The sequence below is a fragment of the Bos indicus x Bos taurus genome, chromosome 3 (assembly GCF_003369695.1).
Source record: "Bos indicus x Bos taurus breed Angus x Brahman F1 hybrid chromosome 3, Bos_hybrid_MaternalHap_v2.0, whole genome shotgun sequence".
In the NCBI taxonomy this organism is placed as follows: Eukaryota; Metazoa; Chordata; class Mammalia; order Artiodactyla; family Bovidae; genus Bos; species Bos indicus x Bos taurus.
In genome coordinates, this window is record NC_040078.1 from 119,026,088 (window position 1) to 119,051,301 (window position 25,214).

Genomic DNA, 25,214 nt, shown 5'->3' on the forward strand with positions numbered 1-25,214 from the left:
ACTTCAAAGAGTTTCCCTTATCTGGAAGACTAAAAACAGCTTTTTCAATGAGTGTTTCAAAAATGTAAAATACCTACCTTAGGCCCAATTCTATCTACTCAAAATAAAATCACACCCAGACAAGGAACTGTTTACCTGAGAAGACGCTGTTATTCTGCATAATAACAAGTTCATACCTAGTTTCTCTGCTATTTCTTTCGCAAGCTTGCTTTTTCCAGAACATATATTGCCATCTACAGTTATCAGTTTGCTCTTTTCTGTCATCTTTTTGGTTGCTTTTTCACCAAGTATGTACGCCAACGGGCCATACTGCAGCTTGAACTGGACACTTGTATGAATTCCTCCCTGAAAAACACACACCAAACATCACCACCATAGGAGCATCGTGGTTATTGCAGGCATTAGCAACTTTTAGATATAAATGCCAAGAAGACCCTCGGTGACAAAAGAACCAACATCAACATCTTTATAACCTATTTGTTTAATTACCATCTCCTAGTCCCACCCCCAGCATAAGTTCATAAAGGCAGGATACTGTTTTGACTACTGCTAAATCCTCAGGGCCTGGAACAGGACACATCTCCTTGTTCATTAAAAATTGTACGTGTGTATGTGTGTGTGTGTGTGTGTGTGTGTGTGTGTGGTGTGTGTGTGTGTGTGGTATGTGTGTGTGTGGTGTGTGTATGTGTGAGTGTTGTGTGTGTCTGTGTGCTGTGTGTGTCTGTGTGCTGTCGTGTGTGTGTGGTATGTGTGTGTTGTGTGTGTCGGTGTGGTGTGGTGTGTGTGTGTGTGTGTCTATGTGTGGTATGTGTGTCTCTTTGTGTGGTGTGGTGTGTGTCTCTGTATATGTGTGTGTGTGTGGTGTGGTATGTGTGTGTGTGTGTGTGGTGTGGGGTGTGTGTGTGTGTGTGGTGTGGTGTGTGTGGATGAATGAAAGAAAGGTAGGATGGAGGGGAGGTGGGAGGAAGGGGACAGAGAACATTTCTTTGGTTCAGGCCTCAGTCTGTGGAACAGGTTATCTCATGTTTTTAAACAGCTCCCGATGTCCTCAAAGTACTTGAAAGCTAACAGACCTAAAACTGAAATTCAGCATGACCTGACCCCCATCTGCTCCCCTCACAAGCTCCCCTCCACCACCCACCAAGCAGAACAAAGGCAAGAGTCACCTGTGACCCGCTCCTCCTTCCTCCAGCTCCATCACCACACACACAACCCCACTGACCCCAACCCTTAAGTCTCTCTGGCCAGCGGCCCCTCCCTCCCCTCGGCACACTGACTGCAGCCATCTCACATCCCTTGTCTGTAACGCAAAAGCCTGCTTCTCCTGTCTCCAGCATGCAGATCTATTCTCCACACTGAAACTCAAACACCAAGCCTCGCCACTGTCCCCCATCCCAACCAAAAAACCCCACAGATCAGCACAGGGAGGAGCTGGAATGCCCTGTGCAGTACTGGGCTAGAGCTAGAGACATTGGTGTGAACTCATGTCCAGTTCACGACAGACACAGGGGGTCACACAGGGAAACACTCACGGACACAGGTATTCAGAGGTGCGTACAACGGACTCCCCTGCTCTGTCTGCCAAGAGGGCCTAGAGCAACAACACCCCAGGATCAATTATGCCGAGCACCTAGATCTTGGTTTCTAATGCTGTTCTCCACTCAAAGGAGCAAGGGCTCCCGGGAGAAATGGCTGATTCTATGGCTACCTCTTGCGAGGCCAGGTAGTAAGGAAGTGTTCACACACACACCAGGAGGGGCAGGCTGCAGGGATATAGGAGCCACCTGAACGAGTGCCCAATGGCCACAGCTGGAACAGCCTGAGCAACACAGTACAGCTGCACTGAGTTTTAGCCCGAAATACAAAACAAATATACACAGTCCATACTGGTATAAATATAGAAGTATGGAAGAGAGACAAGCCTCCCACACGATAGAATTCCAGATAATTCATGAGGATACTCTGCCCTGGGGACAGAGAATAATCCCCAGTCCCTGGGTATGGGCTGCACGCAGTGACTTCCCTCCAAAGAGGACTCGATGGAAAGCGGGGAGAAAGAGCAACTTCACAGCAGAGACGCTGCCACTGCCCCAGTCAGGGGACTAAGGTCGACAGTGACAAGTCACATTCATGGTGTACCTTGCACAGTACGTGAGGAGGACGGCACTTGACCTCTGTGCTCTTCCTCCCAGAACACACAACCCCAGTCTAGTCATGAGAAAATATCAGACGAGTCCCATCGAGGGAGAAACTACCTGCCCAGTACTGCCCCAGACTGCTGCAGTCCTCAGACACAGGAGAACCTAAGAAACCCTTGCAACCACAGGAAGCCAACGGGCAGAACGATAGGTATCACAATGCTCCAGAGGTAACGCCTGAAAAGACAAACCACCCAAAGGCCCATCGACAGGAGACCAGTTTAGTAAACGGCAGGGCAGTCTCCGTGTTCCCAAGGTCTCAAATCCCAACAACCAAGAACCTAATTCACTGAGCAGCAGCCGTGTGCCAGTAGGTCAATCATTGATTCATTCAGCAACTATTTCTTGATTCCCGTACCATCCTGTCCTTTTCCTAAACAGGATATGGGGATACGGCAGTGACTCAAAAAGATCCCACAGGATAACAAAGCAAAAAGAAATTATAGAGTGAGTGCTGCAGAGGGAGCACAGTGCATGGGATGGGATGTAAATTAAAACGGATGGTCACAGAACCCTTAGAGATTGATGTCTGAACAAAGACTGGAAGGCAGTGAGGGAACTAGCCACATGGACATCTGGGCAGAGGAACAGTGAGCGCCAATGCCCTGAGGCTAGAGCACTGCAAGGGTCAGCAAGGCCAGAGTAGCTGGTGCCACGGGGACTGGATGGGGAAAGAGCAGCAGAGGAGACGAGTGAGGGGGTAATCACACTGGTGCCCTGCATCCTGGGAATCAACCACTCTTGCCCCTGGAGAAGGGAAAGGCTCCCCACTCCAGTATTCGGGCCTGGAGAATGCCATGGACTGTATAGTCCACGGGGTCGCAAAGAGTCGGATACAACTGAGACACTTTCACTCACTCACTCCTCCAGACTACCTCTGAGCCATGTGCAAACTGTTCCTTCTCCATGTCCCCAACCTGAAGACACCACAAGCTGTGGCCCAGAGCGGGTGCACAGCAACGTCGTAGAAAGCTATCAGTCACTCTGACTCCAAAATCTTTCCAAAGTGCTTTTTTACATTTATGATAGTCTTTCTGTAATTTCCTATCCTCAGTCTCATTTTTCTGCTCTGTGGAATCACATGGAATAGTGATCTTTCATAACACATTTCCAATTTCTTCAATTATTCCTCAATTATTAGGTTGATGAAAAAGTAAGTGCGGTTTTGGACAGTGAATTTTTTTAAATGATTCTAACTAGGCTCAAACACATCTTTGTTAATCAAAATAGGAACCATTACAATCAACATGTTTCTGCCAACAATATATAAGTTTGTTTATTCCTATAGGTTAAAAAATCCATGCTTTGGGATTCAATGAACTCTTGGAAAGCATTTTCTGCCTCTTGCTGGTTCGGGAAGTGTTTTCCCTGCAAAAACTCATCAAGGTGCTTGAAGAAGCGGTAGTTGGTTGGCGAGACGTCAGGTGTATATGGTGGACGAGGCAAAACTTTGTAGCCCAATTCGTTCAACTTCTAAAGTGTTGGTTGTGCGACGTGCAGCCAGGCGTTGTCGTGAAGAACTGAGCCCGCTCTGCTCCCCACTGCCGGCTGCAGGTGCTGCAGTCTACTGTGCATCTCATCCATTTGCTGAGCATACTTCTCAGATGAGACGGTTTTGCCAGGATTCAGAAATCCGTAGTGGATCAGACGAGCAGCAGACCACCAAACAGCGATCATGATGTTTTTTTGGTGAAAGCTTGGCCAAATTTGGGAAGTGCTTTGGAGTTTCTTCTCAGTACAACCACTGAGCTGGTCATTGCAGATTGTTATATAAAATACACTTTTTGTCACACGTCACAATCAGATAGGGAAATGGTTCATTGTTATTGCACAGAATAAAAGATGACACTTCAAAATGACGATTTTTTTGATTTTCAGTCAGCTCATGAGGCACCCACTTTCTGACCTTTTTCCCATTTCCAATTGGCTTCAAATGTCAAACAACCACAGAATGGTCGATGCTGAGTTCTTCAGCAACTTCTCGTGCAGTTGTGAGAGGATCAGCTTTGATGATCCTCTCAACTGGTCACTGTCAATTGCAGCCATGAAATTAAAAGACGCTTACTCCTTAGAAGGAAAGTTATGACCAACCTAGATAGCATATTGAAAAGCAGAGATATTACTTTGCCAACAAAGGTCCATCTAGTCAAGGCTATGGTTTTACCAGTGGTCATGTATGGATGTCAGAGTTGGACTGTGAAGAAAGCTGAGCACTGAAGAATTGATGCTTTTGAACTGTGGTGTTGGAGAAGACTCTTGAGAGCCCCTTGGACTGCAAGGACATCCAACCAGTCCATCCTAAAGATCGGTCCTGGGTGTTCATTGGAAGGACTGATGCTGAAGCTGAAACTCCAATACTTTGGCCACCTGATGCGAAGAGTTGACTCACTGGAAAAGACCCTGATGCTGGGAGGGATTGGGGGAAGGAGGAGAAGGGGACGACAGAGGATAAGTTGGCTGGATGGCATCACTGACTCGATGGACAGGAGTCTGAGTGAACTCTGGGAGTTGGTGATGGACACGGAGGCCTGGCGTGCTGTGATTCAAGGGGTCGCAAAGAGTTGGACACGACTGAGTGACTGAACTGAACTTCCGATGGCTAGCCACTGAGCTCGTCTTCCAGGCTCTTGTCTCCTTTGCAACTTCTTGAACCATCATTGCACTGTACGTTCATTAGCAGTTCCTGGGCCAAATGCGTTGATGTTGCAGTTTGTCTCCACTGCTTTATGACCCATTTTGAACTCAAAAAAAAAAAAAAAAAATCACTCAAATTTTCTTTTTGTCTAACATCATTTCCCTAGTCTAAAATAAATGTAAAATACACAGGAAGTAATGTTATTAGCAAAGAAACATAAAGTGAGAAATGTGCGTTAAAATGATGTATAACATAACCACATTTAAGAATGTATTTCAACAATGTGAAATGAAATTACTTTTGCACCAACCTAATAACAAGCTGCATACTCTTTGCATCCTATTCATTTTCCTCTGGACCTACTGAAGTCCATCTATATTCCCTGCAGGGAGTGATGTTCAGGATGGACACAGTCACAGATGGGTCCATCTAGTGAGCACCCCGCAGCAGAGTAGTACCCGCTCTATCCTGGGGCTCTAACTTCCACTAATGCAGGGAAGTATACTGGGTGTTAAACACAACTATCTCTCTCTTTTTCTTCTCTTTTGCAGCCTGAATTATCTCCTAAAGACATTTATATGACTTTTTAATAAGACCACTGCACTGTTCTGTTCAATAACCTTTGCTCATCAAAATCCTAAGCACAGAGGTCAAGTCTCTACAATTTGCCACCTGCCGGGGACCAGCCCCAGCTGATCCAGGGAATTCGAAGCGGGGACGGCGTCGGCGAGGATCAGGAAACAATTGCTTAATTAAACGTTAATTAAGGATATAAAGAGTAATAGAATGAGGATAGCTCAGTAGGAAAATTCAGTGGAGAAAAGAGGCTGAAATAAGGATAGCTCAGTGAGGAAATTCAGTGGAGAAAAGAGGCTGAATAATTCAGCCAGAAGGTAAGAGAAAGAACGACATGGTGAGACCAAGTTCGGTGAACAAGGCCCGCACTTTATTTTCCAAAGTAGTTTTTATACCTTAAGTTATGCATAGAGGATAATGGGGGAAGGGGTAGAGTCATGCAGTAAGCCAGGCTTTCTTCCTGCAAACTTATCATATGCAAAAGTTTAGGTGATTTGCATCATCTTCTGGCCCGGAGGCCTTTTTCTCTAAAGGTGATTATTCTCAAGTCAGGCGCCAGCCTCCAAAAAGCATTAGATAAAGTTGCATTCCTACAGAGCAAAGGTGTGGTGGGCTATAACAAGAAAAAGAATTAACTCAAGGGTCCCAGGTTACAAACATTAAAGCTACTACTTACACCAACTATATTAATCAATACACTGCCAGGGACACAGCAGGTAAGGGATATGGAAACTTAGCAGCAAACATTGGCCCAACAAGTGAAAATCCCTTTACCAATACAATTTCTAATCAATCTTTTAACTACTGAAAAGAATCTGTGTTTAGACAGTTTAGAACATCTCCTGCCTCTCACAGTTGGGAGGCTCTGAACAATCACATGTGGCCGGAAAAACCTATTCAGGCAGGCTAGAGGATTTCCAAAGGAGTTTGTAGGTTAAACACTGTCACACCCAGGAATTATTAACTGGAGCTGTAAGCTAACTCTTTTTTCAGAGAGGTCGTGGGGGACAGCCCCCCGTAAAGTCAGAGGTGTAGGTGAAAGCACAAAGCAGAAAGTAGGCAGACTCTGGTTTTGGGGGTAGATTGCTCGAGAATTTCCAGGGAGACTCCTGAGGCTTGATCCCGCCTTTGCGTATGCCAAGCCTCCTTCCTCATGACCTTTGCCAGAGGCGGAGCTCGCTCCCCGCATCTCCCCCTTTTTTATTTCTTAAAACAGCCAGAGGCAGCTCAGTCGCAAGCTTTTGAATGTTCTGCCGAAGAATCCTGACAATACAAGGAAGAATGATTATGAGAAGCAAAATTAAAGCACCAGCAGCAATGTATCCAAGGATATTAGACAGAATGTTTTTTCCAGAAATAAAAGTTAGAGAAGGTGTGAAAAAAGTCATTAGCTGCTCCAGCGGTGGTAAAATCCAGTCGACAGTGTTCCAGGGCCTGTATTTGATTATGAACTTTCCCTAAGTCCAGGCCAATGTCAGAGCTGTTGCAAACACCTGAGATATGTTTTTTGATTTTTTCCCATTCATAATCTGTCTCGTTTACCTTTAAAGATGTCACGCATATCCACCGGTAATCAGCGTGGCAAGACAGAGCCATTTTCACTTTTAAAGCCTGTAACTCAGTCCCAATATGCATTATTGCCTCTTCTAAGGCATCTACTCTCATCTCCAATTTTCTATCTATAACTTTCTGTGTTGCTAGAGTTAAAGAAACATTTTTAGACATGGTATCAACATATTGGGCAGGATGCACTTGTTGAGTCAATGATATTGCTGCCACAGCCACCAACGTTCCTCCAGTCACTAGGAGCCACAGAAGCTAAGATGCAGTCACTGTCATAAACTGGTTTTCCTGACACAACTCATTTTGCTTGTCTTGCTGGCTCTGCGAACAGTGTCATTCCAGAAGGTCTCCTAATGCTTCCAGATCGGACCTGAACGCCTTCTGCCATTTCTGCTCTCCGTCACTCACCCCTTACCGGCCACTGACAGCGCCGCCTCAGGAGTTAACGAGTGAATGAGCGCGCACGCCCCCGGCCCCGGCTCAACACACCAGTTCACTCGCCCACCCCGTAACCGCTGTAACCTGGCTTCCCCCTGCCGGGCGGCCAGGCAGCCCATTCACCTCCGAGCCCCACGTTCTACTTGGAGCTGAGAGAAAATGGCCTGAAGAAGCTGGCGGCTCTTGCAAGCTCTGCCCTCGCAATGCACGACCAGACACTTCAGAGGACAGTGGGATCCACCGCCAGGAAGGGACCTGGGAAGCCCGGGGAGGCGAGGAAGGGGCGGCGCCAGGAGGACAAAACAGGTTCCCCGCCCCCCGCAGCTCCCGCCCGCCGCCGGCTCACCACGCGCGGTGGGACAAGTCTCAACAGCCTCAAGGCCATGGCTCCGCTGTCTGCACCGGCTCAAGGACCCGAGGGGACGCGGTCGTGACAGGGTCCTCTCCCGCTGCCGGCGCGCCGCCGTGACGTCACGGCTGGGTGTCCGCGCCGCGCCTGACGGGAATGTTCCGGCGGCGAATGCAGGCGCACAGCGCGCAGCCGCGGGCTGGTCCGCCAGGGGTCTCCCTTGGCGTCCGCCTCGACCCGGCGTCTTAGGGCCTGCCCGCAGCCCGAGTTCTGAGGGGTGAGTTCTGAGGGGTTGTCCTCCCGTCGCCCAGGTTCCCAGGGGAGGCTCGACCGCCGCCTGGATTCTGAGGGACGGTCCTCTCGCCGCCTGGATCCTAAAGGGAGGCCCGCCCGCCGCGGGTTTTGAGGTGGCACAGTGTGGGGAGCTGAAGCCGCCCCGGGCCCGGTAGTTACTACCGCGCCTCATCCGCGTCCAGGGCGCACCCCACCCCCCGACTCCCCAGGGCTGCAGGGCAACCCAGAGTCATCTTGAAAGTGTCTCCGCAGCTCACAAACCACCGGAGGCTAGGAGGGCGGTCAGCGGGTGAAAGGAGGGACGGTGTGAGAGCGCACGCCGGACAAGCGTGATCCTCAGAGAGGCTCTCAACGAGGGATCGGGAACAGGATCGCCCTTCCCGGCCCACGGGGCTTGAGATGATTTCTTTCCTACTACACTTGACATTTGAAACTTCTCACAAGCCTCACCCTCCTCCACCTCCTCCTCCTCAGGCGTATTGTTTTTAATACCCTAAGTGTTGTTTGACATTCATTCGGTTTTCAGCTTTTCAGAATGGTCATGGAGTTGTCACAACAAATGTCCTTTCAATGGATGTGTTTCCAGTAAGAGAACTGCTTGTCCAAAATTCAGATCCCCAGCCCCCAATGCCGGAGGGTCTGATTTAGAAGATCTGGGATGGGCTCTAAAATCTGTTTAGCAAGCTTCCAGCTAGTTCTGATGTGAATGACCCACATTGAGAGAAACACGGCTCTATACGTTGTCCGAGAGCAACGGCCGTGTCCAGATCCTGCACCACTGTGCCCTCAGCCCCAAGCAGACTCCTCACACAGCACAGGTGTGCCTCAAATACAGTTAGATGACCAGGTGTGACCAGGTAGCCCCAAGCCATCTGGCCCGGTGGAGTCACCACTTATTACCCAAGTGCTGGCTCCACATTGTGATGTCTAGAAAGCCCCATGTCCTTGCCAGTATGTCTGAGAAGTTTGGGGTGTGGGGGGTGAGGGTGGGGACGCCTCCCTGTCAGGTTCTCTGGCCTTGTGCCACTAGCCAATTTGCATAGTCGCTCCAGTACTTGGTTGTCTTTCCTGCTTCACCCAAGCAAACACACACCCTTCTTATCACTTCCCAAGACCAAGTTCTGTGTTTATTAACTTTGTACTGATGGCATAGTGAAAAAGAGAGCGAGATCTCAGTGGAAACAAAATAACCTTAAGTTAAATATCACTGTCCTGAGGTATCACTGTACTAAGTTTTCTCAAACAGCATGTGTGTGTGTGTGTACGCGCACGTGCACGTTTGCACACACGTGCATGCAAACACAGACACAATCATGTCCGACTCTTTGCTAAACCATGCACTGTAGCCTGCCAGGCTCCTCTGTCCAAGGGATTTTCCAGGCAAGCATACTAGAGCTGTTTGCCATTTCCAGCTCCAGGAGATCTTCCTGACCCAGGCATCGAACCCTCATCTCCTGCATTAGCAGGCAGATTCTTTACCACTGGGGCCAGCTGGAAACAGCTCCCCCAAATGGAATCACATGGTCAGTCTCCTTGGCCCCACACCCACCACTCTATTTTGGGAACTGCCTTTCTGTCAAGGGCCTTTCCAGGCCTGGTCTCCTCTTCTCCCTGGTTCCTGCGTCCAGCTATAGATCATGAGCAGGAGATGGTGTCCACAGGGGCATACCTCCTCACGGCTCTTAACCCTAATGCTTATGATGAATATTGTAGGAAGGCATGGTTTGTTATATATAATGTTTCCCCAACTACTTTTTTAAAACCAAACCTTACTCAGTTACACAGAAATACTCTTGTATCTAGAGTAAGTTGAGCTGTTGGTGCACAGAAATAAATGATATGTTCGATGTCCCTAATAGTAACACGTGAATATTTGTTCTGGGATCTGGACAGCCAGCCACGACCAGGTGCTGCCATTCCGTATCCAGAAACAAGGAGAGGAAGCAGTGCGCTTGGGGATGTCCCTTCCAAAGGAGCTCCATTTATGAGTCTCTAGCGTATCTGTCCAGCTTCAGTTGGAGCAATTGTATAATCACTTAACTACAGCAGTGAAACCAAATGAGCAGAAGTTCAATATTAGCTTATAAGAGAGAAAGTTGGATTTTCTGGATCAGTATGAGATACTTTGAAAACAACAATACATTAAGGCCCCTGCACTTGAATGAGTTCTGTTCTGAGTCCTAAGACGTTTCTAGATCCAACCAGGTGAGCCTAGATACCCAACTAACACAATTGACTAATACTGTATTGTAATAGCTTTATAATACTTTTCACAATATATAAAAAACAAGCAAACAAAAAGCATGTTTAACCTGACAGCACACACAGTGCCTTGAAAAGTGCAGTAGTGCATACTAACAGCTGGCACGCAAGGGCTGGCATGGACTCAACAGGCGAGAAGAGCTACTGACTGGAGGAGAGAGAGGAGGTGGGAGACAGTAGAACTGGAGGATCGTCAGCAACAGGAGATGGAGGGTGAGCTGCTGCTTCACTCACACATGACATGGATCACACAGGTTATGGTTCCTTCCTGGATTCAGTTCTATCCAGCCTCTTGGAAAAAAATGATCCGATGATGTCTGGATAGTACCTCTTTTTCTCTTCATAGATGACACGGTAGCATTGGATTGCATTCTGAATAGCTGCTGCAACCTTTGTGTACAGTTCTACTTGTGTGATTGGACACACAAACAAATTGTTGAGAGTTTGCAACTTGAATGTTTGTATGTAGGGGACTTATTGTAACAAAAATATTATAGCTGCATTATCCTGAAATCACATAAGGTGCAACAATTTACTAATTGCTTGATAAAAAATATCTATAAAAACCTATAGCAAACCTCATACTTGATAGTGAAAGACTGATGCTTTCCTTCTACTCTTTCTAAAATAAGAAACAGGCTGCAATATCTGCAGGCTCCCTTGGCGGCTCAGCGTTAATCCACCTGCCAATGCAGGAGACATAGGATTGATCCTTGGGTCGGAAAGATTCCCTGGAGGAGGAAATGGCAACCCACTCCAGTATTCTTGCCTGAAGAATCACATGCACGACAGAGGAGCCTGGTGGGTTACAGTCCATGGGGTCCCAAAGAGTTGAACACGGTTGAATGACTAACACTTTCACTTTCAAGGCATAAAGATTGGAAAGGAAGAAGTAAGACTATCTGTATACATAGGTAACATGTATTGTTTATGTAGAAAACTCAAAGCAACCTACAAAAAATCATAAGTGAATTCAGCAAGATTTCAGGTTACAAAATCAACATGAAAATCAACTGCATTTCTATATACCAACAGAAAAACAAGGGGAAACAAAAAGAATGCAATGCCACTTATGATTGCTCTAAAAATGTAATACTTGGGTATAAATCTAGCACAGACATACAAATCTAGCAAAGACATACAAATCTAGCAAAACATACAGGATATGTATGCTGAAAGCTACACAACATGAGAAGACTCAACAGAGAAACAATGAGAACTCTCCCCCAACTGATCTGTAAGTTTAACGCAAGTCCTGTCAAAATATCAACAACGTTTTTATTGATGTAGATGAGCTTGTAATAAAATTCACTTGTCCAGGCCCTAGAAGAGCAGCAACCATTTGGAAAAGGAAGAGTGAAGTGGGAGGGATCATTCCTCCACTGTTGAGGATTTACTCTGCATCTACGTTAATCAAGACCATGTGGTCCTGACAGGACTGACACAGAGATCAGAAATAAATCTGCACCAGTATTGTCAACCGATGCTTTCCAAAGATGCAGTGCAGCTCAGCAAAGGAATGACAGGCTTTTGAGCAAATGGCATTACAGCAGCTGGACGTCCATGGACAACAAACCTTAATATGCCCATCACGCCTTATACAAAACTGACTCACAGTGGATCATGGCCCTTCATTGTAGGGGCAAAGCTATGAAGCCCTTAGAAAAAAGTCATAGGATAAAACCTTCAGGACTTAGGATTAGGGAAAGAATTCTTGGGCTTGACATCAAGAGCATAATACACATGAATAGACAAACAGACCATGGGACAAAATGAGTCCAAAAGAGATGAGAATAGATAGATATTTGGTTTATGGAAAGGGTGATTTTGCAGAGGGCAAAGCATTGTCTTTTCAACAAAGAGTGGGTTCTGGTCAATTTCATATGCATATAGAAAAGAATTAATGCTAACCCAGATCTCATACTGTAAATAAAAATCATTTTCTGATGGACTATAAATCGAGACAAAGGTGAAACAGCAAAGCTTCTGGAGTTACACAGGAGAATATCTTCATGATGTTGGAATAGGCAAACAATTCTCAAGTGGAAGATAAGGTGTTATTACCATCATAAATTAGACTATAGAAAAACTGTGCTGCTTTGAAACCTGGCCTAAGACCAGAGCCTTTTCAAGGCACCCTTGAACTCTTTGTTCCTCAGACAGTAGATCAAGGGGTTGATGATTGGGGTGAGGACAGTGTAAACAGCAGAGATGAGCTTGTTGGAGCTCCGGGAATCAATGGCCTGGGGCCGGACGTACATGAAGATCATGGCTGTGTAGAAGAAGGTGACCACAGTGAGGTGAGAAGCGCAAGTGGAGAAGGCTCTCCAGCGGCCCGAGGCCGAGGGGATGTGCAGGACGGCCAGGGTGATGTGCCCGTAGGACAGCACAGTTGCCACGAGCGGGAACACCAGGATGAGGAAGGCCAGGATGAAGTCAACCAGCTCTGCGGTTGAGTAGTCCGTGCAGGCCAGTTTGAGGATGGGGGAGATGTCACAGAAGAAGTGGTTCAGGACGTTGGAACCACAGAACATGGCGCTGGAGATAAAATAGACCTTGATCACGGAGATGGTGAAGCCACTCATGAAGGAGAAGGCCACCAACTGGACACACAGCCCTGTGGTCATGATGGCTTGGTAGCACAGGGGGTGGCAGATGGCCACGTAGCGGTCGTAGGCCATGGAGGCCAGGAGCACACATTCGGTGCACACCAGGGAGCTGAAGAAGTAGAGCTGGGTCATGCAGCCCACGAAGGAGATGCGCCTCCTCTGCAGGAGGAAGCCGTCCAGCATCTTGGGGATGATGTCAGACTCGTACCACATCTCCAAGAAAGACATGGAGCCCAGAAAGTAGTACATGGGCCTGTGGAGGGAGGGGCTGCCCCAGACGGTGAGGATGATGGCCAGGTTCTCCACCAGCACAAAGAGGTAGGTGAGCAGGAAGAGGAGGAAGAGCAGGTACTGCAGCTGGGGGGCCGTGGGGAAGCCCACCAGGATGAAGGCGCTGACCTGGGTCACATTCTTCCCCCTCATTCTCTTGTGCGGGGCACCCAGGGCCACAAACAACCTTCAGGCCAGATGAGGGCCAAGGACAGCTGGGGAAAGAAAGCAGAGGTCAGCCTGGGGGTGGGTTTTGATCCAAGGAGGTGATGCCTGGTTCCTCAGACAGCAGGGGAGCAATGATAACAGTATTTCCATGTTTTGTGTTAGAAAAGCCCTGCATACATTTAGAGGTAATGACAGAGGACATCTAGGGAGAGTGGACATGCAAGGAGTAGTTGTTTTGACTTAAGAGAGGAGATCCTTTGCACGGCCCATCGGGATGTGTGTCTGGGACCCAGGATGGATGTATCAGCCCCATCTTTGGCTGTAGGGCATGTTTTACAAGAGAACATGAGCCTGGATTCCTCGGCCACCACTAGCATCCACTGCCTCCACCACCTGCATCAGGACGAAGCATGAGGAAAACATATTGAACTTCGTTTTTCCCAAGTTTTATGCATGGCAGCTGCTCTTCCACCTCTGCGGTGCCCTGCCCTGGTGCAGAAAGGTGCACAGGGAAGGCAAGTTGGGTGTGACTGGGGTCATGCCTGCCCCTCCCCAGAGGGAAGTGCTGTCAGGGCCTGAGAAGCTGTTGCAGGTGAGCAAGGGTCTCCAGGTCTCTGGTGGTGTGACCTGCCGCTCCCACCCTCAACCCATGCCCCCACCCATGGTCATACCCACACACTCACACGTGCATGCATCACACATACACTCACATTCTCACACCCATACATACACACACACACAGATACACACTGACACGTTCATCCAGTACACCTACACTCAGTCTCACACCCATACATACACACACACCAGTACACACTGATACATTCATACAACACACCTCCACCATGAGTCTCAAACTGTACATACACACAAATATGCGGTCACACATTCATACAACACACCTAAACTCAGATTGTCACACCCATACATACACAGACACACACTGACGCGTTCATACAGCACACCTACACTCACAGTCTCACAGCCATGTACACACAGATATACACACTGACTTGTGCATACAACACATCTACAGTCTCACAGCCATGTGTACAGACATATAGTTACCCACTGACATGTTCATACAACACACCTACAACCACAGTCTCACACACATACACACTGACACATTCATACGACACACCTACACTCACAGCCTCACACCCATATGTACACACACACACACAATACACATGATGCATTCATACAGCACACCTACACTCACGGTCTCACACCCATACATACTCACAGACACACAGATGCACACTGATACATTAATACAACACACCTATATTCACAGTCTCATACCCTATGTACAGACTCACACACAGATACACACTAAAACGTTCATACAACACGCCTACATTCACAGCCTCACCCTATATACATAAACACACAGATGCACACTGACACATTCATACGCACACCTACATTCTCACACTCATATATTCACATACACGTGCAGATACGCACTGACACATTCATACAACTTCCTTACGCTCAGTCTCACACCCATATAAACAGACACACAGATACACACTGACACGTTCACATAGCACACCTACACTCAGAGTCTCACATCCATACATACACACACACACAAATACACACTGACTTATTCATACAACACCTACACTCAGTCTCATCCCATATACATACGCCCACAGATACACTGCCACATTTGTACACACACCTACAGTCTCACACCCATATGTACACACACAGATACACATTGACACATTCATACAGCACAACTACACTCACAGTCTCACACCCATACACACACACACACAGGAAGTCTTGGCTGCCTTTCCTGGCCAGCGCAGACTGTGGGCATGGTGGAGTGAGGGGTTGGGGCAGTGAGTGGGAAGTTGGGGTCAGGGGGAGTGTGGCCAGCACTGGTCTCTATCAGATGGGAAGGAGGGAGCAATCGTCAGGCCTGGAAGCTTCCTTCAGATCTGTTCCATTGATGCTGAGCAGGAAGAAAGGGACCTGTAGGAAGTTAGGGCCACCAGCCAAAAGGGAAGAACCGCAACTGAGCTTGTAGGGCTGGGGGAGGGTGGAGAAGGTTCTAGGAAAGGGCTGCAGGCTTCAGGAGATCACGGGATGGGCAGAGGCTGAGCCTGGCCTCTGCTGGCCTCCGGGGCTGTCTCCTCAGGTCAACTAGCAGGACATGAAGGGCAGACTGTCCCAGAGGAGGCAGGCAGGGGGTGCCTATGGTAAGGAGGCAGATGCATGGGACGACAGAGCCAGTGGCATGTGGAGGGGAGCTAAGGAGACCACTTCTGACAAACACCCAAGATGAAGACTGGCCTGAGGGCAGAGGGTCTTCTCACGGAGCCCGACTCACCTGGTGGCACCACAGGAAAGGAGGCTCTGAGGTGCAAGACCACTGCCTTCCTGCCCCCCTGAGTGTGGACCCCTGGCTCCCACCACCCTCCCATCCGTCCTGCTCCTTGTTCATCTGCTCAGCTCCCCTCTGCCTTAGGAGGTGCCCCTTCTCTCTGCTTCAGCAGAGCAGCCTCGGGCCCTGTCTGAACCTGTTACCCACTTGCCTTCCCTGGACGGCACCTGAGGCTCTTGCCCAACCTCAGGCCCCTGAGTCTTTGACCCAGAAACACAGTGGTGTGTCCATCTCCCTGCCACGCTGTAGGAGGTGATGGATGTGCAGCACCTGGACACCCGACAGGTGTGGGCTTTTATCCCACCACCTGCACCACCCCACAACCATGCTGGGTGCAGGGGACCCAGGCAGAGGGTATGGTGGTGAAGAATAATTCCAGGCATACGTCACTGGAAAAGCCCCTGATGCTGGGAAAAATTGAGGGCAGGAGGAGAAGGGAGCAACAGAGGATGAGATGGTTAGATAGCGACACCAACTCAATGGACATGAGTTGAGCAAACTCCAGGAGATGATGAAGGACAGGGAAGCCTTCTGCGCTGCAGTCGATGGGGTCTCTAAGAGTCAGACATGACTTAGTGACTGAACAACAATAACAACATCTCGATTTGCACATGATGACTTCCTAATACGAGAACAGATGTGCCCAAAGGACACAGTGAGCCTGTGAGAAGACACAGCGTCGCTGGGGAAGCACTAACATGGGAGCCCCGGACTCACAAGGCTTTCCTGGCCTCTGTCTCCATCTGGGAAGAGGCCTCTGTCTCACCAGGTTGGCTCTCATGAGGTCAGATCCCACACGTTTCTTGCCTCCTCATTGCTATCCTATTTTCCTTTTCTTTGAGACATATTTCTTGAACACATGCTGGGGGCAGGGCCGGAGAGGCAATTGTCCTGTTCCGGATGGCATTTGTGTTCCAGCTGAGGAGGCAGAGGACTCAGAGACGTGCAAAGGTGGCAATAAAACCAAGGAAACCACACTACATACATGGGTTGAGTGTGCACAGCCCAGAACACGGCTCCCTGGCACATTGACCATTCAAAGTGGAAGGAGTTTGAGAAGTGGCAGAGAGAGGAGGGTCATCCTGAACCACCCTACCACCATCTCCCCTGGATCAGGTCATAAGACACTCCCATGAGAGGGGCTCTTCCTGCACCCAGAGGAGAGGAGCATCCTCACTTCCGAGGACAAGCAGATGCTGAGAAGGAGCCAGACAGGCCTGGCTGAGGCTCAGCACTTCCCTGAGTAGTCCCTGAGCCTTGTGGTCCATGACTGTCCACGTCACACAGCATCAGACTCTAGGTGTGGCCATTTCTTCAGATTACCTTCCCTTATAAAGGCTCCTGTGTTTCACCAAAATGCTATTACATACATGCTTTTCTCCCTCACTTTAGACCCAGTCAGGTACCTAAGACAACATATTAAAAAGCAGAGACATCACTTGTCAACAAAAGTCCATGTGGTCAGACCTGTGGTTATTGCAGTCATCATGTACCGATGTGAGGGATGGACCATAAAAAAGCCTGAGCACTGAAGAATTGATGCTTTTGAACTGAGGAGTTGGAGAATATGCTTGAGAGTCCCTTGGACAGCAAGATCAAACCAGTCAACCCTAAAGGAAATTAAGGCTAAATATTCATTGGAAGAACTGATGCTGAAGCTAAGGTCCAGTACTTTGGCCACCTCGTGGGAAGTGCTGACTCATTGGGAGGACTCTGATGCAGGGAAAGAGAGAGGGCAGGAGTGGAAGGGGGTGACAAAGGATGCAATGCTTGGATGGCATCACTGACTCAATAGACATGAGTTAGGACAAACTTTGGGAGATGGTGAAGGACAGGGCAGCCTGGCACGCTGAAGTCTATGGGGTCACAAAGAGTTGGCCATGACTTAGCCACTGAGCAGCTGATCACCAGTGTGCTGGATAATTCATACTGGATTGTCTGGTTCAGTGAAAAACTGTGTTTACTTAGAAATTCAGGACAACTGGAGCTCATCCTCCTTCCCTGCACTTAGGACAATGGCTGGTTTCTTTTGCAGCAAACCCTTTGTTTGGGAGAATTTTAGACAAGCTGCAAAGATGGTGCAGAGGGACCCAACAGTGACATGCCCGCCGCTCTGAGGGCACATCTCACACAGCACTGGAGCTCCTCTGGTCTCTGGCTTAACCCCAATGCCCTGCCGCCAACCAGACCCCAGCCCTGCTGGGATTTGGTCTTGCGTCCCTCTCATGGCCCTGTTCCATTCCAGGGTCACACATGGTTTTCAGACAGCCTGCATTTTTGGTGTGCTTGCCCCAACTCCCCACCCCTGCCTGGTCCCCTGCTCAGAGTCCAAGAGCAGTAAGGAGCCTGGGGTCCTCTGCTCCAAAACAAGTTCTCCAGCAGCTGCAGAGAGAAGGCTCCCACCAGGCCAGCAAATGCAAACTCTTTTGGGTCCTTTGGGAAAACCTGAGAGGGGCAAAGGAAGATTCCCTTTCCAGGAAGGATGGATTTACGTGCCTCTGGGGGTCTTAGAGACTTAGTCTTAGAGCAGGGTCTCCCTGATTCCACCGGCACTGGCAGCCTGCAGCCGCTTCCCCCGCAACTGGGAACACCTGGACAGCACCTGAGGCAGCATGGGGACAAGTGCCCTTGGTCTTCCCAGTCCATGTGAGGCTGTTGGTGAGGCTGGGGGTGATGTCAGAAACGGGCTTAGCACAGGGCCTACAAGTGTGTAGTCGGCACAGGGCCTACAGGTGTGAGGGCCATTTCTGGAGCACCCTCGAGTCTTGGTGATGGGACTGCAGAGGGGAGTCCTGCACAGCCCCTGCCACAGATTGGCTGTTGTGAGGGGGCAGGCATGGCTGGTGGAGTCTCTCTCTCTCTCTCTCACACACACACACAAAATCACTAGCCAGGATGCAGTGTACACACCATGCTCTAGAATCACAGTAAAACAACAGGCATCAACATGGAAGGTGCTGGATCCCAACTGGGGTCCTCTGGTCTTCTCTGTGACTGGCTTCTCCTGGTGTCCAATGACTCACAGGCAAGCCACGGGGACCAGTGTGACTGGGACTCACTCTGGAGAGGAGAACTGCCTGGGTGGCTGGGAGGCACAGAAGTCTTGGCTTTTTCAGTTGGAGCTCAAGGACTCCAGGGCCCAATTACCCTGCCAGGCAGGCAACACTGCCCACATGGCCAATTAGTGGGTCCTCGGGCCTCTGGGACCAGCTGAGGGCAGGTCTGCGTGTCCACCTTGTGGCCCCCGTTTCACTCCATACAGCTCGGTGGCCGTGTCCTGGGCCAACCTGAGGAGCCGCTGTCCCTGAGTTGTCCCTCGGTCCCACACCTCCATCCCCAGGAGGGTGGCGGGGAGGGACAGCAGGCTGCTGTCAGGAGGGGTGCAGGCCAAAGCCAGAGGCTCGGCTGGCCATGTGTTGACCCCGCAGAGTCACAGAACCGATGGGACAGGCTCAGTCCCTGGTCCTCCCAGCTCAGAACCTCCTCAGTGTCCAGTCCCGAAGGTGGGGCCTGGCAGGGAGGCTGGGCCACCAGTGGGAGCCTGTGTCTCCTCTCTGGTCTCACCCAGACCCTCCTTTTCTCTCTGCTCTAACTCCACTGCCCTGGCCCCTCCCCTTCCCCCCACCTCATGCTCTACAGATGGCCCTGCCCCTCCTCCTGCCTCGAGCTCTGGACTCCTGCTGCCTCTGGACTGTCCTTCCTGAAGCACTTTTCCCCCACACCCACCCAGGACGGTCTTGTTTTCCTGCCTGTGGGATTAGTGTCCTGGGTCCGCAGAAACAAACTACCACAAACTAGGAGGCTTAACACAACAGAAAATGATTCTGAGAGTCCCACATCAGGGGTGGGAGTGCCAGGCTCCTCCCACAGGCCCCAGAGGAGGGTTCTTTCTGCCTCTCCATCCTCGGCGGCTCCAGGCTCCCTGGCCCGTGGCCGCATCCCTCCCATCTCTACCTCTGTGGTCACAAGGAGTCGTCTTCTGCTGTCTGTGTCTCCCCCTGGACAGCCCACAGGGACCTCTTCATCTCCACATCCTTCCCTGATTCCATCCTGAAGGACTCAGGTCACAATCATGGGCTCTGGGGTGCAGATAACCTTGGGGACCGTCTCCCGGCCCCCTGGGCCTGCTGGGCTTTCCCTCCTTAGCGTGAGCCCCTGAGCACCCCTCTGAGCATGCTACTTGTGTGTGTTGTGTGTTTCCCTACCCATCACAGAAGGCAAGCTGCATGGGGCTGGGTTCTTGTCTGTTTGTTCGTCATCAAACGCCAGTTGTCTGACTCCTGTCTGGCATGTAGGCAGTTCTTGGGCTACACATGCGTGAATGAGTAAATGGTTGAGTCAGTCAGTTGTGACCAGAGAAGGCCATGGACTGAGGGGTTCCCAGGAGACGGAACCGGTTTCTGTCTCAGCTGCCCATGAGGGAGACAGGCTCTCAGGACCCTGTGCATGGCCTGCAGTCACCTCGGCTGAGCCGGAGCTGTGCTCTGGCTGGTGGAGCAGGAGGACGAGGGGTGGTCCAGGAGGTGCCCTACTCTCTCTGCTAAATCACATGGGGCCAAGGGGTCTGACCGAGCAGGCCAAGGGTGGACCGGATGCAGATGAGCCGCTTCACAAGGTGGAGGGGGGTCCGGGGCTGTAGCTGACCTCCGCTCCTAGGACCGCCCTCCTCCTGCCCCTGGGGTCTCCCTCCACTGACATCAGGTGCCCGCAGCTCAGTGTCTCCAGGACACACACTTCCTGCCCTTGGGACAGCTGATGCGGGATCCCCGGAGCCCCTCCCCTCTGACCTCCCACCTGCACCTAGGTGGTCCCACTGGGTCTGTTCCCTGCTCAGGCTCCAAGGGGACACTGCACACCCCACCCTGGCTGGGGTTTCATGGTCCACTCAGGCCATCTCTTCCTCGCTAGACCCTGAGGGCTGCCGTGGCTGGCTGAGTCTCCCTCACCTTGTTTATCTGGCATGGACCTTGGACCTGGCACAGAGGGATGACCAGAAAGGGAACCAAATGGTAGCAAATGCACGTGGCTGAAGGGACAAGTGCAGAGCAGAGATGGGCTGGGGGTCCAGGCAGCACCAGGCACCGGCTTTAAAAGCCACTCACTTGGCATCCCCCCGTGCTGGTGTGAATCTGATGAATTTTACATGACTCCTAATGAGAGAGTGAATGAGAAAGGGCCTGTGCATGTCTCTATGGGTGCAGGACCCAGGAGGGTTAAGGGGTAGAGACCTCAGGACACAGAGACAAGGTGGAAGCCAAATCTCTGGGGCCTCCACAGAGAGAGGTGGTCCATACAGAGCAGTTGAAATGCCCTGAGGTCGTCTGTGGTCTCCATAGCCCATCCCCCTTTCCTTGTGTTTCCAAACCTGGCCCTGGTCGTGTGGGTGCTCCTCAGATTATCTCTTTTTGATCCCAACTGCCTGACTGACCAGGGTTTGAACTCTGCAGCCGATCAGAGCCGTGTGGAAAGCTGTCTGATGTTTTGAGAGCCCTGACCTCTCTTGGGCCCACATCCCAAGATTCTGACTCTGCGGTCCCCAGGTGGCAACTTGGTGACCTCGCCCCTGAGGGATGCTGCTTCTAAGATGCCAGCTCCTCTTCAGGACACCTGGTGGGCTCCCTGGAGCATGCGGCTGAGGGGTTAGTGCTCCTGGTTCCTCCCTGCAGATGGCTAGAACCTCTTGTTTGTACCTTGGGGAATTCCTTCAATAAATATTGGTGGGTTGCCCACCAGGCACCATGCAGGGCTGCCAGGGTCTCTGCACATGGCTCTCCAGTGGCCTGGGCACCTGGGTGTGTTACAGGTCAACCAGGATCACCTTGTGCGGTAAGAAAACTCATTCTCTCAGCAGTGATATGTGAGGGGTGGGGGCTTATATACAGAAGACAGAGGGGTGGAGTCTAGCTGGGACCTGAGTGGAACAGGACTTTAACATTTAAACCAAAATCTACAGGCCCTGATGATTCCCAGACACACGTTGCTCTGTGGACATTGGTGCTCGGTTCACTGCCTAGTTCAAGGGCTCCATTCCCCAAAACACCGCACTTTGTTTAGGACGTGAAAACCTCAGATGACCTGATACATTTCACTGTTTCCCAAAAGGCGCAGGGTAATTTCAAAGATGAGGAAGCCTGCCTTTGCCTAGCCATAAAATAAGGAAAAGCTAAAGGCAAAGGAAAAAAGGAAAACTATACCCATTTAAATGAAGAGTTCCAAAGAATAGCAAGGAGAGATAAGAAATGTTTCTTCAGTGATCAATGCAAAGAAATAGAGGAAAATAACAGAATGGGAAACACTAGAGATCTCTTCAAGAAAATTACAGATACTGAGGGAAATTTTCATGCAAAGGTGGGCAAAATAAAGGACAGAAATGGCATGGACCTAATCGAAGCAGAGGATATTAAAAAGAGGTGGCAAGAATACACAGAAGAACTATACAAAAAAGATCTTCATGACCCAGATAACCATCATGGTGTGATCACTGACCTAGAGCCAGACATCCTGGAATGGGAAGTAAAGTGGGCCTAGGAAGCATCACTACGAACAAAGTTAGTGGAGGTGATGGAATTCCAGTTGAGCTATTTCAAATCCTAAAAGCTAATGCTGTGAAAGTGCTGCACTCAATATGCCAGCAATTTGGAAAACTCAGCAGTGGCCACAGGACTGGAAAAGGTCAGTTTTCATTCCAATCCCAAAGAAGGGCAATGCCAAAGAATGTTCAAACTAATGTACACCTGCACTCATCTCACACACTAGCAAAGTAATTCTCAAAATTCTCCAAGCCAGGCTTCAACAATATGTGAACTGTGATCTTCTAGATGCTCAAGCTGAAGTTAGAAAAGGCAGAGGAACCAGAGATCAAACTGCCAACATCTGCTGGATCATAGAAAATGCAGAGAATTTCAGAAAAAACATCTACTTCTGCTTTATTGATTATGTCAAAGCCTTTGAGTATGTAGATCACAACAAGCTGTGGAAAATTCTTCAAGAGATGGGAGTACCAGACCACCTTACCTGCCTCCTGAGAAATCTGTATGCAGGTCAAGAAGAAACAGTTAGAACTGGACATGAAACAACAGACTGGTTCCAAATCAGGGAAGGAGTATATACATCAAGGCTGTATGTTGTCACCTGCTTATTTAACTTCTATACAGAGTACATCAGGTGAGATTCCAGGCTGGATGAATCACAAGCTGGAATCAAAATTTCCAGGAGAAATATCAATAACCTCAGATATGCAGATGTCACCACCATTTTGGCACAAGGTGAAGAGGAACCAAAGAGCCTTTTGATGAAAATGAAAGAGTAGAGTGGCAAAGTTGGCGTAAAGCTCAACATTCAAAAACCAAGATCATGGCATCCAGTCCCATCACTTCATGGCAAGCTGATATGGAAACAGTGACAGACTTTACTTTCTTGAGCTCCAAAATCACTGTGGATGGGGACTGCAGCTGTGAAATTCAAAGACACTTGCTCCTTGGAAGAATGCTATGACCAACCTACACAGTATATTAAAATGCAGAGACCCAACTTTGTTGACAAAGGTCCATTAGTCAAAGCTATGGGTTTTCCAGTAGTCATGTATGGATGTGAGAGTTGGACTGTAAAGAAAGCTGAGCGCCAAAGAATTGATGCTTTTGAACCATGACGTTGGAGAAGAGTCTTGAGAGTCCCTTGGACTGCAAGAAGATCCAACCAGTCCATCCTAAAGGAAATCAATCCTGAATATTCCTTGGAAGGACTGATGCCGAAGTCACTCAGTCACCTGATGTGAAGAGCTGGCTCATTGGAAAACACCACGATGCTGGGAAAAATTGAAGGCAGGAGGAGAAGGGAACAACAGAGGATGAGATGGTTGGATTGCATCACTGACTCAATGGACATGAGTTTGAGCAAACTCTGGGAGTTTTTGATGGACAGGGAAGGCTGGTGTGCTGCAGTTCATGAGTTCACAAAGAGCTGGACGTGATTAAGAAACTGAATTGAACTGAAAATGCAGAAAATAATGGCATTATCATCCCCACAGCTATTGTATCAGCATCCATGAGCTGAAGGGGAAAAACTGATGTGGAAGTAAATTTTAAAATAAATGAAGCACTGCAACGATGCAATGCATTTCCATGATTACAAATAAATGTCCTCAAAGAGAAGAGGTGTATTTTCAGATTCTGTTTCAGATGAACAGAATGAAAGTCCACAACATGTCTGCTACAGTGAAGCTCGACCAAAGCCCAGGGCCATTTTCAAGGCACCCTTGAACTCTTTGTTCCTCAGACAGTAGATCAAGGGGTTGATGATTGGGGTGAGGACAGTGTAAACAGCAGAGATGAGCTTGTTGGAGCTCCGGGAATCAATAGCCCGGGGCCGAACATACGTGAAAAGCAAGGCTGTGTAGAAGATGGTGACCACGGTGAGGTGAGAAGCGCAGGTGGAGAAGGCTCTCCAGCAGCCCGAGGCCGAGGGGATGTGCAGGACGGCCAGGGTGATGTGCCCGTAGGACAGCACAGTGGCCACGAGTGGGAACACCAGGATGAGGAAGGCCAGGACAAAGTCGACCAGCTCTGCGGTTGAGTAGTCCGTGCAGGCCAGTTTGAGGATGGGGGAGATGTCACAGAAGAAGTGGTTCAGGACATTGGAACCACAGAACGTGGCGCTGGAGATAAAATAGACCTTGATCACGGAGATGGTGAAGCCACTCATGAAGGAGAAGGCCACCAACTGGACACACAGCCCTGTGGTCATGATGGCTTGGTAGCGCAGGGGGTGGCAGATGGCCACATAGCGGTCGTAGGCCATGGAGGCCAGGAGCACACATTCGGTGCACACCAGGGAGCTGAAGAAGTAGAGCTGGGTCATGCAGCCCACGAAGGAGATGCGCCTCCTCTGCAGGAGGAAGCCGTCCAGCATCTTGGGGATGATGTCACACACGTACCAGATCTCCAGGGAAGACATGATGCCCAGAAAGTAGTACATGGGCCTGTGGAGGGAGGGGCTGCCCCAGACGGTGAGGATGATGGCCAGGTTCTCCACCAGCACAAAGAGGTAGGTGAGCAGGAAGAGGAGGAAGAGCAGGTACTGCAGCCGGGGGGCCGTGGGGAAGCCCACCAGGATGAAGGCGCTGACCTGGGTCACATTCTTCCCCCTCATTCTCTTGTGCGGGGCACCCAGGGCCACAAACAACCTTCAGGCCAGATGAGGGCCAAGGACGGCTGGGGAAAGAAAGCAGAGGTCAGCCTGGGGGTGGGTTTTGACCCAAGGAGTGGGCGCCTGTGTCCTTGGACAGCAGGGGAACAGAAACTGTCTCTAAGTTAAGCCTGAAGCATTCAGTGTGGGGGGGGGGTCTAGGTTTCCTGTGGACTGGACACCCTGAGAGCAGGTGGGGCTCTGGAATAGCCTGCCCATTTCCTCCCCCGGTTGATCTTCAAATCATCTGATTGCTTTTATAAGC

At 49.8% G+C, this 25,214-nt stretch overlaps 3 protein-coding genes across 5 annotated transcripts in view; all 3 read right to left on the reverse strand.

The window, feature by feature from the left end:
* Window positions 1–7,878, reverse strand: part of NDUFA10 (NADH:ubiquinone oxidoreductase subunit A10) — a 38,951-nt gene extending 31,073 nt beyond the window's left edge. Inside the window, exons 1-2 of one of the 3 annotated variants that reach the window (XM_027538104.1) lie at window positions 7,757–7,878; window positions 177–345 (exon numbers count right to left, since the gene is read on the reverse strand). In XM_027538104.1, the coding sequence (XP_027393905.1) occupies window positions 177–345; window positions 7,757–7,795 (208 nt within the window). In that variant the 5' untranslated portion in view covers window positions 7,796–7,878. The remainder of the gene's footprint in view (window positions 1–176; window positions 346–7,756) is intronic. The other 2 variants (XM_027538105.1, XM_027538107.1) reach the window with 2 other exon arrangements.
* Window positions 7,879–12,245: 4,367 nt separating this feature from the next.
* On the reverse strand, window positions 12,246–13,363 carry LOC113890534 (olfactory receptor 6B2-like). The gene has a single exon (XM_027538374.1). It carries the CDS (start codon window positions 13,345–13,347, stop codon window positions 12,427–12,429), a length of 921 nt encoding a protein of 306 aa, XP_027394175.1. The 5' UTR covers window positions 13,348–13,363; the 3' UTR covers window positions 12,246–12,426.
* A 10,611-nt stretch (window positions 13,364–23,974) lies between these two features.
* Window positions 23,975–24,913, reverse strand: LOC113890536 (olfactory receptor 6B2). Its single transcript, XM_027538375.1, has one exon. It carries the CDS (start codon window positions 24,911–24,913, stop codon window positions 23,975–23,977), a length of 939 nt encoding a protein of 312 aa, XP_027394176.1.
* Window positions 24,914–25,214: the final 301 nt, after the last annotated feature.

Bases quoted from the DNA above. Each gene is read 5' to 3' on its own strand.
- LOC113890534 (XM_027538374.1), bottom strand. From the start codon at position 13,347: ATGAGGGGGAAGAATGTGACCCAGGTCAGCGCCTTCATCCTGGTGGGC.
- LOC113890536 (XM_027538375.1), bottom strand. From the start codon at position 24,913: ATGAGGGGGAAGAATGTGACCCAGGTCAGCGCCTTCATCCTGGTGGGC.